A 14,601-nucleotide genomic window follows, 5' to 3' on the forward strand; every position below is an offset into this window, starting at 1 on the left:
TTACTTTTTAGCACTTTGGTTATTCATGCTTGTTTCTTTCCTATAATCTTAAATTGAAAATAGAAATTACCTACTAAAGAAATACTACAAATCAAACCAATAATATAATTGTTAAACTACACGAGTGCCTGTCTTTTGAGCGGATTAAAATATTATTATAATAATATTAAATAATTTATTTATATAGATATTAATGAAATATAATAAAATATTAAATAACTATACATCATAAACTATTAGTTACTAAGTTTCATTATTATTAGTGTTTTATGAAATATTGGAAATTTCAATATCTGATGATCCCTGCTTCAGTGCTATTTTTCTTTAAATAAGATATCCGAAACAAGTTGAGAAAAGTTTAAGAATTTAAACTTGCATCGTTAAAAGTGAAGGAGATAATAATATGAATAAACTGTTGAAGGTTTGAACTGAATCATTAAAAAAAATAATATATTAAAAAAACACATAGATATCCTCAAATAATAGAAAAGTGCTATGTAAAAAAAAAATTAAAATATCTGATAAAAAATTTTAAAAAATATATCAAAATGCATAAAAAGGACTTTAGAGAATAAAAAATACATTTAGAAAAGAAAAAACGCCTCTTAAAATGCTCTTTTTACATAGAGATACTATTGATTTGAATTTAACTAACCTAATATAGAAAAAGTAAAAAAAAAAAGGATAAAGATAAATTTATCTGTTCATAAAAAAAAATGACAAACATAAGAATAATGAAAAAATTGAGTTGAAGAAAATGGTGGTAGCTTTTGAATAAAATAAGATAAAATAAATGACAAAAATAGAAAAATTAATAAATGAAATATAAGAATTAAATTTTTTTATTTTTCTTTAGAAATAGGAGAATAAGAGTTTAAAAAATAAAATTTTATAAAATATATATAATAAATGCTAAGTTTTTCCTTTAGTTTCTATGTGGCAAAATCTTATGAAGCCGTGTCATATTGTTTTCCAATGAGAAAATGACATAGGACATATTCATAAAAATATTAACTTATAAATATTCATAAAAGGATTAATATGATTTTACATAATGCTAATAATGAATATGGTATTTTTGATTTATTTAAATATAAATTTATTATATTTTTAAAATAATTATAATAAGTATAATAATTAGTAAAGATATATCATATTAATAATAAATCTTATTATCTTTCTAATATATATATATAAACAAAAGTTTAATAAAATAATAAAAGAATAAGAATTAATATTTGGATCATAAAAATATTGAAGAATTTATTAGTCTAATATAATAAATAAATAAAATTTAATCTATATATATGTAATTTCAGAAAATAATAATAATAATAATTTTATTTATTAAAAATAGGTATTATATAAATATATGAGAACTTATTAGTGCAATAAAATATATAAAAAGTTAAAATTAATAAACATATATATTTTTCATGTTTAGGTAAATAATGTTTAGGATAGTGGGACCACCTTGACCGATTACTGGGAAGACGGGCTGACCAACGGAAAACCAGGCTGACCAACGGAAAACCATGCTGACCAACGAAAATTTCTTTGCAGTATATGGGTTTTGGTTCCAATATGTTAAAGTAAGGACTTTCAAGATTCTACATTTTGAATAAGAAATTTTTTCGGGCATGTCTCGGTCAAAGGAATGTTCAATTTCTATTGAGTCGGTATCTAAAAGGATAAGTTCATAGAATTTTTTCAATTTGTAGGAGTTTTCAGGAATAAAGAATTGTCGAGAAGGGAAAATATGTTGGAATATTTGCTGATAATTGGGATTTTCTAAATTCCCATTGAATATTTCATTTTCAAGAATGGTAACAATTTGTTGTTGTGGTTTTGTAAAGTATTTAGGTGGTTCTGGTTTAGAAGAACCAGGTTTGGTAACAGCTTGTAAAAAGTTTGAAGGTAAAGGAGTTTTGTCAAGAATTTCAAACCTGTTTGTAGAAATTAATGATGAAGAATGTCAAGACTTGTTGGCTGCAAAATCGGCTGGCGATAATTTCTTTTTTATGGGAGTGCCCATAGAGATTAGCTTGATTTCTTTCCCTGTAAAAATTCTCTTGTTAAAAAATCAGGTAAAGAATTTGAAGAACCTTTTATATATTCAATATCAAAATCAAATATTCCCAAGAGTGCTTGCCATCTGGAAAAAACTTGTTTTGAAATAAAAAATTTAACATCCTTTTCCAAAATATTTTTAGCAGCACTAAGTCAATACGTAGTAAAAAATATTTTCCAACTAAATCATCTTCAAATTTTATAATACATAAAACAATTGATAAAAGCTCTTTTTTAATAGTAGAATATTTGGATTGAGTTTCATTCCATGCTCCATAGTGAAATCTGACTAAGGACTCTGTATTATGATCAGGTAACTTTTGTTTAAGAATACCCCCAAAACCTAAAGCAGAGGCATCTGTCTCTACTATAAGAAAGGCATCTGGACGAGGAATAGACAAACAGTGTAAATGATGAATTTTTTGTTTAATGGTTTGTACGACTCGAGTATGTTCTTGTGTCCAGGGTTTTGGATTTTTCCTAAGACGATTGAATAAGGGCTTACAGAGAATTCTAATATCCTTGAAAAAATCAGACACATAATTAAGACATCCCAAAAATCTTTGAAGTTGATTTTTGTCTTTAATTTCATCAGGAAATTTAGAAGTAAATTCTAAAACTCTTGAAATTGGTAAAACATTATTTTCAAAAATCTCATGTCCAAGAAATATGATTTTTGTTTGACATAATTTCATTTTTGGTGCAGAAACAACTAAACCATTTTATTTAATTATATTATAAAACTTATGTAAATGAGAAAAATGCTGTGCTAATGAATTTGAAAAAACTAAAATATCATTAATGTAAACAATGGTAAATGATTGATGATCATGAAAAATGTCATTCGTAATTCTTTAAAATTTTGATGGTGCATTTTTTAATCCAAATGGCATAACATTCTATTCATAATGACCAAAAGGGACATTGAAACCAGTTTTGTAACGATCCTTTTCATCAATTTGAATTTGCCAAAAACCAGACTTCATGTCAAACTTGGAATAAATTTTTGAATTGTAAAGTTTTTTCAATAAGTTTCTTTTATTAGGTATAGGGTATCTGATCCATTCTAAAACTTTATTTAAAGGTTTATAATTTATTACAAGTCTAGGAACACCTCGTTCTCTTTCAGCTGCATTATAAACATAGAAAGCAGAGCAGCTTCAAGGAGAACTAGAATTACGAATTAATCCTTTTTGTAATAATTCATCAATTTCTTTTCTATAATGATTTTCAAGTTCTGTATTCATATGTATAGCATGTGATTTTGTTGGTATATTATCTTCATAAAATTTTTTAACATAAGGTAAAGAGATTACGTATTTTTTTCTATTCCAAAAGGCATTTGGAACAGGTGCACATAAGTCATTAGTAAAAAGGTTTTCAATTTGTTAATGATACTTTTGAAATAAATAAAATATACAATAAAAGAGGATACGACAAACCAAGAACTAGACACTATTACCCTAGATCTACTCCTCTGGATGTTTTATTTGAAGAAAGAGTAAATTTTACTCAAGCAAAATATGATGGAGATTCTGTCTATGAATGGAACCTTGATGGCCTATCTGAATATCAAATTTTAAACATGTTACAAGAAATGACCATGGCTTGTACTTCGTACAGAGCCACATCTGTAAATAACACTGATAAAAAAATTGCTCAAATGTTAATTTCTGGTTTTACTGGTCAATTAAAAGGCTGGTGGGATAATTACACCTCTCTGGAAGATAAATCAAAAATTTTAAATGCAAGAAAAATAGTCATTAAAACTGAAAATCAAACCTTTGTTCAAACTGAGGAAGAAGATGCTGTTGCAATTTTACTTTTCGCTATTACAAAATATTTTATTGGTGAGCCTAATCAATATCAAATTCGATCTTCTGAAATTCTTTCAAATTTAACTTGTCCTAAACTTCAAGATTTTCGCTGGTACAAAGATGTCTTTTTAACTAAAGTTTTTTCTCTAACTGATTGCAATCATAGTTTTTGGAAAGAAAGATTTATTGCTGGTTTACCTAAATTATTTGCTGAAAAGGTTAGAACAAGAATTAGAGATTTTTATGGAAATGTTATTCCTTATGATACTTTAACTTATGAAAAAATTATTAATTTTATTAATAATGAAGGTTTAGCCTTATGTATTGATTTGAAATTAAAAGCTAAAATTAAAAATGAGTTTTTACAATCTAAAAAAGAATTAGGAGATTTTTGTTCCCAATATGGTTATGAACGTATTCAAGCTCCTTCTTCAAAAACCAAAAAATATTTGAAAAGAAAATCTTCTAATAAAAATTATAGAAGAAATACTTCGAATTTTTAAAAATCTTCTTCATCCAAAAACACTTCTCAAAACAAAAATAAAAATAAAAATAATAAAAAGAAAAGTCCTCCTGTTTGCTATAAATGTGGACGTGTTGGTCATTTTAAATCTTAGTGTAAGATGAAAGAAAAAATCAATGCTTTAGAAATCTCTAACAAACTTAAAAATCAGATGTTTAATCTTTTACTATCTGATACAGATTCTGAAAATTCTGATTTAAGTGATTTTGAAGAAAATGATTTGAATGTTTTAAGTGATACATCTTCTGTTAATACTGATTTTGAAACTTGTGAAGACCCTGGAATTTGTACAGGTCCTTGTTGTAATTCAACTTTAAATGTTTTATCAAAAGAAACTCTTTCAGATCTTTTTGAACTAAATGACAAGATAAATGATCCTGCAGATAGAGAAAAATATTTTTTAAAATTAAGGGATATTGTTTTGCATAACGAAACCCAAAAATCTGAACCTGTTCCTTATAATTTAAAAGAAATTTTCCAAAGATTTGAACCAAAATCTTCTAGAAATTCTACACCAAATATTCAAGATTTACAAGAAGAAATTAAAAATATAAAACAAGAAATTAATGATTTGAAAAATAAAAATTTAGATTTCAAAGAAAGAATCTTAAAATTAGAACTAAATGGGAAAAATAAAGAATTTGCTGAATCTACTGAAAATACTAATGATTTTCATGTTAATGAATTTTTAGCACATATTACCAGAGTAAATTTTCACAAATGGTTTATTTTTGTTAGAATTCTTATAAATGATTTTAAAATCGATTCAATCGCTTTAGTTGATTCTGGAGCTGATCAAAATTGTATTCAATAAGGCATTGTACCTATACAGTTTTTTGAAAAAACAACTGAAAAATTACATACTGCAGACGGTTCAAGAATTCTTTACACTTCTTTTATTATAATAAAAAATCTTTCTGCCACTGTTATTCTTGGAACTCCGTTTTTAGCCTTGCTTTATCCTTTTTCTGTCGACACTCATGGTATCAAGACTAGATTATTAGAAAAAGAAATTTGTTTTAAGTTTATTTTGTCAGAACAATAAAAAGATATAAATGTTTTAAGGAAAAATTGCGTTTTTAATGATAAGATTACTCAAAAGAAAAAACAAATTGCTTTTTTAAATAAAGAGATCTTATCTTTAAAAATCAAAGAAGAATTAAACCTTGATGTGACAAAAACTAAAATAAAAAATATTGAAAATCTTTTTACTAATGATTTACGTGCACCTGTTCCGAATGCTTTTTGGAATAGGAAAAAACATGTAATCTCTTTACCTTATGTTAGAGATTTCTCTGAAGATAACATTTCGACAAAATCACATGCTATACATATGAATACAGAACTTGAAAATCATTATAGAAAGGAAATTGATTAATTATTACAAAAAGGATTAATTTGTAATTCTAGTTCTCCTTGGAGCTGCTCTGCTTTCTATGTTTATAATGCAGCTGAAAGAGAACGAGGTGTTCCTAGACTTGTAATAAATTATAAACCTTTAAATAAGGTTTTAGAATGGATCAAATACCCTATACCTAATAAAAGAGACTTATTGAAAACACTTTACAGTTCAAAAATTTATTCCAAGTTTGACATGAGGTCTGGTTTTTGGCAAATTCAAATTCATGAAAAGGATCGTTACAAAACTGGTTTCAATGTCCCTTTTGGTCATTATGAATGGAATGTCATGCCATTTGGATTAAAAAATGCACCATCAGAATTTCAAAGAATTATGAATGACATTTTTCATGATCATCAATCATTTACCATTGTTTACATTGATGATATTTTAGTTTTTTCAAATTCATTAGCACATCATTTTTCCTCATTTACATAAGTTTTATAATATAATTAAACAAAATAGTTTAGTTGTTTCTGCACCATAAATGAAATTATGTCAAACAAAAATCATATTTCTTGGACATGAGATTTTTGAAAATAATGTTTTACCAATTTCAAGAGTTTTAGAATTTACTTCTAAATTTTCTGATGAAATTAAAAATAAAAATCAACTTCAAAGATTTTTGGGATGTCTTAATTATGTGTATGATTTTTTCAAGGATATTAAAATTCTCTGTAAGCCCTTATTCAATCGTCTTAGGAAAAATCCAAAACCCTGGACACAAGAACATACTCGAGTCGTACAAACCATTAAACAAAAAATTCATCATTTACCCTGTTTGTCTATTCCTCATCCAGATGCCTTTCTTATAGTAGAGACAGATGCCTCTGCTTTAGGTTTTGGGGGTATTCTTAAACAAAAGTTACCTGATCATAATACAGAGTCCTTAGTCAGATTTCACTCTGGAGCATGGAATGAAACTCAATCCAAATATTCTACTATTAAAAAAGAGCTTTTATCAATTGTTTTATGTATTACAAAATTTGAAGATGATTTAGTTTGAAAATATTTTTTACTACGTATTGACTTAGTGCTGCTAAAAATATTTTGGAAAAGGATGTTAAAATTTTTATTTCAAAACAAGTTTTTACCAGATGGCAAGCACTCTTGGGAATATTTGATTTTGATATTGAATATATAAAAGGTTCTTCAAATTCTTTACCTGATTTTTTAACAAGAGAATTTTTACAGGGAAAGAAATCAAGCTAATCTCTATGGGCACTCCCATAAAAAAGAAATTATCGCCAGCCGATTTTGCAGCCAACAAGTCTGGACATTCTTCATCATTGATTTCTACAAACAGGTTTGAAATCCTTGACAAAACTCCTTTACCTTCTACCCCTACAAAACCTTCAAACTTTTTACAAGCTGTTACCAAACCTGGTTCTTCTAAACCAGAACCACCTAAATACTTTATAAAACCACAATAACAAATTGTTACCATTCTTGAAAATGAAATATTCAATGGAAATTTAGAAAATCCCAATTATCAGCAAATATTCCAACATATTTTCCCTTATGGACAATTCTTTATTCCTGAAAACTCCTACAAATTGAAAAAATTCTATGAACTTATCCTTTTAGATACTAACTCAATAGAAATTGAACATTCCTTTGACTGAGACATGCCCGAAATTTTTTTTTATTCAAAATGTAGAATCTTGAAAATCTTTACTTTAACAGATTGGAACCAAAACCCATATACTGCAAAGAAATTTTCAGTTACCTTTACACCCCCTTGTTACAATTACTTTGACTACCAAAAGGCCTGGTACAATACCTTTTACCTTCGAAATTGGAATCACTCTTGGTTCTTTATGTTTCACAAAACCAATTCAAAAAATTTTCCAAATTGGTTTTCAGATTGGTGGACATATTTTGGACTTTGCCCAGAAATCTTACCTGCTAAGATTATGGAAGGATTCACCATTTTTAAAGAAAAGTTACATGTTCTTAAGCATGACAAATTAATCATTTTTTCTGAAATCTTTAACCTACCTTGGATATTCTCCTGGCAATTCAAGGTAAAACCTTTCAAATCCTCTCCTAATGTAAATTCTATTGCCTGCCTAACCCGAGAATATAGTGTTAAATGGTGGACCAATTGTAAGGATATTCAGGCCAGTAAAGAAACGGTGCTGAAACATTTCTCTGGAAAGAATCCTATGATATCAAGGACAAGTCAATCTATGGGACAATTCAACTTTTTATCAGACAAAAGTAAACTTTTAGCAAAATTATCTGGAAATACTACAAAGAAAGAGTTTAAAGCAGCCTTGGAACAAGCATTATCACAAGTCTCTGGAGACAGTGATGATGAAGACTCTGGAAGCACTGGTGGACCTAATTACACTCCTCAAAATGAAGACGATTGTTATGGTCTTGATAATTATGATATTCTTTTTGACTAAATGAACAATAATCTTTTCCTTTTCACAAATGGACAAAGTGACGGACAAGAATCTTTTTCTTTTTGAAAATTGACAAAACAAGAAGATAAAATAAGATGATAAGGATGGACAAAGTGGTGAACAAGAATCTTTTTCTTTTAACAAAGTAGCTTAATTATTTATCTTTGTTGTCTTTTATAATAACATCACGTACTCAAGTTTGTTTGAAGTCCGAATAATATTTTTCTTTTTATTATAAATATATGTAAATTAGTTGAGGAAGGACACGCTTGAACTATCTTCCCTACTATCTTTGTAAAATTCTCTTTTCAATAAAACTTTATATTATTCTCTTTCTTTTCTTCTATTACTTCTTCTCTTTCTTTTCTTCTATTATTTCTCTATTATTAAGATCCTGCTCCGCACATGGTATCAGAGCCTTAGTCACTAAACTTGTAATACTGTTTAAGAAAGTGTTGGTCAGCCTGGTTTTCCGTTGGTCAGCCCGTCTTCCCAGTAATCGGTCAGGGTGGTCCTGGTAGGTGGTCCCACTATCCTAAACATTATTTACCTGTTTATTGTCTTTGGTTATGGCATCATTATTTCGTAATTTCAGTAGTAGAGAGATAGCTTCTTCCTCTTATTCTCTTCTTGAATAGTATCACTTTCCCCCTTTGAAAAATGATTTTGAAACCATAAAACTTTTTCACGATTTCGTATATGATAATAGTCGAATCATAAAAAAGGTTTATCTATTTCAAAAGGAGTAGAAATCATATTTAAAGTTAAAAAATTTTCCATAGTTGATCTTAAAGGTGACAAAACAGGTTCATCAGAATTTTTATCTTGATCTATGTTAACAGAGTCAGTATAAAAAGGTTGTGGAATCCTATTGTCAAAATCAACTCCTTGTAAATTTGTATTCAAATTTGGAAATCGTGTTGTGTGTGTAGAAGGTCTAGAATTTTCAAAAGTTGAAAGTCTAGAAAAAGGTAAAAAAGTAGGTGAAAAACTTATTTGAACAGAACCATTAGATTGTTCTAAAATTTGTGAAATTCTGGAATTATTTTCAATAGATTGTGGTTTATTAATTTCATGTAAATCCCAAGTTCCAGCTTGAGATAACTCATTACATTTTAACCTTTTGGGTACTTGTATTCTAGAATGTAAAGGATTAGCTTCAAATAAAATTGTTTCATTTCTTGTTAAAGAATGTTTAGCTCTTGGATCTATAGTTGTCGTCATTATTTTATAGTAAATTCTAAAATGACAACTATAGATCTAGAATTTTTAGCAAAATCCATGTTTTTAGTTTCAACAGTTAAAATTAAAGTATCTAAAATATTTGAGTCAAATAACGACACTGAAAAATTTGGATAACAATTAAAATCAACATGACCATTTGCTAAATTTGATTCAGCTATTGCCAAAAGTGAATTTGAAAAATTCAAATGTCGTGCATCTCTTAAACAAAGAAAAATGGGTATGTTTAAACCAATTCTAAATAAAGGTTTAACAACAATTTGAACCATGCCTATATGTAAAAATTTAAATTTCTTTTTAATATGTTCATGTAATGCAGATGATGAAAGTAAATGTAGATTTTCATGTGATTTATTTAAAGCAATAGTTTGTTCAGTTTGTCTAATAGAATAATTTTGTGCAAAATCAAAAGTTCCAATACGATAAATACTATTAATGTTTTGTTTAGGGATAGACCAATTATGTAACTGATTTTCTATTTCAGGAATATTAGACTCTTGCACAGTAAATTCTTTTCATACTAATATAGTTATAAGTTAAATTATATAATATATAAACTATGTTAGTTGTTCGGATTTGCTCCTGCTGATGTCACGATGACCATATTCTTGGATTAAACTATGTAAGATTTATCATTATATAACATTGCCAAAAGTAACTTTTGACTTACATATTTTTGTTTCTAAAATAATTTCTAAAATAAATTTGTAAGCAAAGAATTATGCACAAACAGAACGTCATTAGATGAATTGTGCTAGAAGTACGAAACGACGTCAAATGATCTATAGCGACACCGTCTTATTGACAGCGTTCTGTAAATTGCTAAACGAGAAAATTAAGACGGTAAAAGAAAAGAAAGCGTTCCGTGTAAAAACACCGACCCTATAAAACCCAACTCTTTATTTCGTGTTCCTCTCATTACGTTATCTCCATTCACAATCACAATCTTCTTCTTCTTCTTCTTCACCGCTTTGCCCTAAATCATCCCTCCCTAAGAAAAGAAAACTTCAGATCTAACCCTAATTTTCTTTTTCTGCTTATCATCTATCTAATTTTTCTCTCTTTACAAACTCTATCTTCGCCTCTCTTTCTTCTCTTTACGCTTCTTTTTATCCACTGCAAATCGGGAGTTCGGAACCCTGTCTTTTTTCTAATAGCTGTAGAAAACCCTAAATATCTACAATCGGTGCCTGATCTTTCGCATCTATCTCGATTTGTCGACAATTCTATAATCATTTAACAAAATTGTTTAATTCATATTGGATTTTTTTTTCTTTGTCGTCGTAGTCGTTGTTGTTCTATTGGAATTTTTGATATAGTTAAGAAACCCTAGAAAACACTTGTTGCTGCTGATATATATTCGAAATCAATTCATTTGTAACAAAATTTTCAGTTTCATCTGCAACTTTAACGGATTGACATTTTTGCCCCTGGTATCGTTTTATTAAGGAGAAATAATGGTCGGGGGAGGAAGGAGAGACGATGTGCCAGGGTTCAACAACACTAATGTTTTTGCAGCACTTGAGACATTGAGGAAGAAGAAGAAGTCTGATAAGGAGCGTGGGTCGTCCAAGAAGGGGTCTTCCAAATCCCGGGAATCATCGCAAGAGCAGCAGAAGGAGACTGAGCCTGAAGTATTCTGGGCTCCTGCTCCTCTAAATGCGAAATCATGGGCTGATGTTGATGATGAAGATGATGATGATTATTATGCAACTACTGCTCCCCCTCAGGCTGTTTGGGGTTCCTCTGAGCCTCAACTGAGTGATGATAAGCCTCCTGTCCATTTAGAGGTGAGAAAGTTTGATGCTCTCTCATTTTATTTTTGATATATGTGTAATTGTACTGGTTCGGTTTATTGATTTTGTTTTTGTTCTATGTAGGATTGACTGTTCCATTTGTTCAACTTTTTTTGTTGTGCACGATTTCTGTGGTTGTCATGGTGTAGTGTGATGTGAATACTTATGTATTGTTGATTATTTTGCAGTACTGGATTTTCTTTATGGTGTTTTGTGATAGTATCTTTGAGCAATATGCTTTGTTTTGTCGGGATTACAGAGCAGATGGAACAGCTGGGTAATTAGCGTGAAATACTTTCTTTTTTATTTCTGAACTTTTTAATCTGAAAAAGAAAGGTATATGTATTCTAGTAGAAAATAAGCTATGAGGATGTGGACAGAAGATTCCACAGTTAACCACATTGATAGGGAGGATTAGAAAGCTGTATATGGTGTGTATAGTCCTGTATTTTACTGGTGGTTTATAATGGTAGTGTGTAACTGCAGTGCTCAACTCTGCAGATGAGCAAGAGGAGCTTGGGTTTTGGGTTTGAAATTTGCACTATTGGCAACTAATTAAAGTAATGAAGGTGCTGGTGCAAACAATGTGAATTAATCAAGTGATATTAATAGGTTTTCAAATAGAATGAAGATCAAGGAGATGTAAATATAGAAATATTGGGAGCAATATGTTGCATAAATCCTGGAAGCAAATGATGGCAATGCATGATCATATTATCTGGGTTTAGTTTGTTGTCAAAGTTGATTCAAAATTTTTTTGAGGTTAAGCATTTTTAGTTAGAGGAGACATTTAAATTTGACATCTGGTGTCTGCTCATGTCGAAGCAGAATATGTTATATGGTTTTTGTAGATAAATTTCTGCTCGTTTTCTTCTTAGCTATATGATTGGCATAATGCTGGTCGCATGATATTGATGAACTTTATTTGCTTTTAGTATTGGGTGCAAAATGGTTTGTTGGATAAGCTTTATGTGAGCTGGGCAGAATCCTATCTCTATCATCTCCTTAATGGAGCATTTCTTTTAACAGTACCTTAATGATGCCGTGGTGTCATTTTGTTCAAGTATCCAAATCAGGACAAAGAATGGAGCCTTGGTGGCCAAGGGCATCTTTATGTTTAATGCTTGTATAAATGGAAGGCCACTTTTTACTCTTAACCCTAAAATACTGCTCTTCAAATTGAATGGAAGTTATAAATTTTGTTGAGCTTTTGTTTTTCAATTTACTTTAGCCCCTCTTGGCACTGTGGTGGATAAAAGTGCTTGTCGCAATTTTTTTTTGAAGTTTTGGAAACTGCTTTTGGAGAAAAGCAGGTAAGTTTTACAAAAGCAGTTTATAGAAAATTAAAAAAATCAATCTAATAAACCAAATTTTTTAATATTTGCTGTTTTAACACCCAAGAGAAATTGCAACAGGCTCTTTGTCTACTGTTTGTCGGCCATTATTTTAGGATCTAGTATTCAATGATTGCATTTCATGCCTTTTCCCCTCTTTATTGCTGTCAACTGCTTGGTTGATGTGTGCCCCTTCTTTCTTTCAACTACTCAGTTGATGTTTACCAACTTCTTCTATTTGCCTTTCAACAAACTGTTGGTCAATCTTTTAGAATCTCTTGAGATGGCTAGAACCATGCTGGTAGCTGATGTATCTCATCTTTCCAATTTTTATTGACATGCACTTCTTGTTGTGGAATTATAGGAAAGTGAGAGCGAGGAAGATATTTTAGATGAAGGTGATGATGATGTGGATGAAGACCACGACAATGACAATGACCATGAACCGGATGTTCCAGTGCATGCAGAGCCTGTGGTGAAGAAACTTCCTGAAGTATCTGCAGTGCCTAAAGAGACAGAAAGGCAACTTTCAAAGAAGGAAAGGAAGAAGAAAGAACTTGAAGAGCTAGAGGCCCTTCTTGCTGATTTTGGAGTTGCCCAGAAAGATAGCAATGGCCAAGAAGAGTCACGTGGTAATTTCTTATTTATTTATTAAGACGATTGGTGCATTTCAATTTATATTTTCATTATATTTTTGCTTATTCATGGAGAAGATTTTTTATGTTGGCACAATATAGCCTGGAGAGGTTCTAGGCAAGGCCACCATTACTTCTTGTTGAAGTTCTTAATTTTGGACAGGCTAGCTGTCCAACACAGTGTGTGTTGTGTCCCATGTTCAGACATACTTGTGCATATGTACATGTGAGTTTGTTTTCCTCCTTTCCTGGCATCAAATTCTTTTGAACATTTAATTATTGTATGTTTCTCAGTAGCTGTTTTGTGATTAATAATTTCTTATGACCACAGCTGAAGCAAATATGTATAAATATCTTGCTATTTGTATTTGTACTACGGCTTCAAATATTAGCTGTACTGTTGAATCTTATATAATATAGCAAGTGAAATTTTTTTTTCAGATGCTGTCCAAGAAGGAAAGGATGCGGAGCCTACTATAGAGGGGGAAAAGAAGGAAAGTGCCGCAGGAGAGTCCAAAAGTGCAAAGAAGAAGAAAAAGAAGGATAAATCAAAGGAGGTGAAAGAAACCCAGGATCAGTCAATGAATTCAGAAATCAGCAATGGGCCAGATGAAGCTGCTGGAACTGAGCAGCAGGTAGAGGAAGATGCTTCTGCTGTTGATATGAAAGAGCGGCTAAAGAGAATGGCATCTGCGAAGAAAAAGAAATCTAGTAAAGAGATGGATGCTGCTGCGAAAGCTGCTGCTCAAGAAGCTGCTGCAAGAAGTGCTAGGCTTGCTGCTGCTAAGAAGAAAGAGAAGAACCATTACAACCAGCAACCGGTGAGGTAAAAGGCCCTTTTTTGTTTCGCAAACCTATATGAACATGTATTTCTCGTTGTTCATATAACAATGTGAAATAAATAGTGGGCTTAGCGGCTTCATAAAAGATCACTTTCCAGTGTACTGCCATGGACTAAATTAAGTATTCTCTCTGGCGATTTGGATCTTCATTGTTGCTTGGGTGTCATGGAAAACATAGTTTTGGCAGTTTTGTTAATTGAAAATTCTTCTTTGGACAGAGTAATTGGACGTGAATTTTGTGTATTTTGGTCCTTTCAACTTCATGACTTCTGATTTAGAATTGTTGATGGAGGTGAAAGTTTTTTGCATTTCATTTTAAATTTTCGTCGGACAAAGCACCAATGGTTCTTTGCCTCAATTTTACTCGCCGGTTCTATTCTGTAGATGTTTGGACACTCAGGAAAATTGATCTCGAATTAGCTTCAGATAAATTGGCTCGCTGGATGCTATATATCCCTTCTTAAGAAAAATTGACAGTTGGAATTTAGGACAAATAAATCATAGGAAATTATCTAAACAATACTTTAAA

At 30.1% G+C, this 14,601-nt stretch overlaps 1 protein-coding gene across 1 annotated transcript; it reads left to right on the forward strand.

Annotated features, from left to right (window-relative positions):
• Positions 1-10,380: 10,380 nt before the first annotated feature.
• Positions 10,381-14,385, forward strand: LOC8272356 (DNA ligase 1). The gene is made up of 3 exons (XM_002516559.4): positions 10,381-11,255; positions 12,960-13,227; positions 13,672-14,385. Exons 1-3 carry the CDS (start codon positions 10,923-10,925, stop codon positions 14,058-14,060), a joined length of 990 nt encoding a protein of 329 aa, XP_002516605.1. The 5' UTR covers positions 10,381-10,922; the 3' UTR covers positions 14,061-14,385.
• Positions 14,386-14,601: the final 216 nt, after the last annotated feature.

The sequence above is a fragment of the Ricinus communis genome, chromosome 3, assembly GCF_019578655.1.
Source record: "Ricinus communis isolate WT05 ecotype wild-type chromosome 3, ASM1957865v1, whole genome shotgun sequence".
NCBI classification, from domain to species: domain Eukaryota; kingdom Viridiplantae; phylum Streptophyta; class Magnoliopsida; order Malpighiales; family Euphorbiaceae; genus Ricinus; species Ricinus communis.

What these genes read in the sequence shown, in the direction of transcription:
- LOC8272356 (XM_002516559.4), top strand. Translation starts at nt 10,923, where the DNA reads ATGGTCGGGGGAGGAAGGAGAGACGATGTGCCAGGGTTCAACAACACT. An exon ending in AGCCTCCTGTCCATTTAGAG is followed by an intron (nt 11,256 to 12,959) that starts GTGAGAAAGTTT and finishes GTGGAATTATAG; the next exon opens with GAAAGTGAGAGCGAGGAAGA. An exon ending in TGGCCAAGAAGAGTCACGTG is followed by an intron (nt 13,228 to 13,671) that starts GTAATTTCTTAT and finishes TTTTTTTTTCAG; the next exon opens with ATGCTGTCCAAGAAGGAAAG.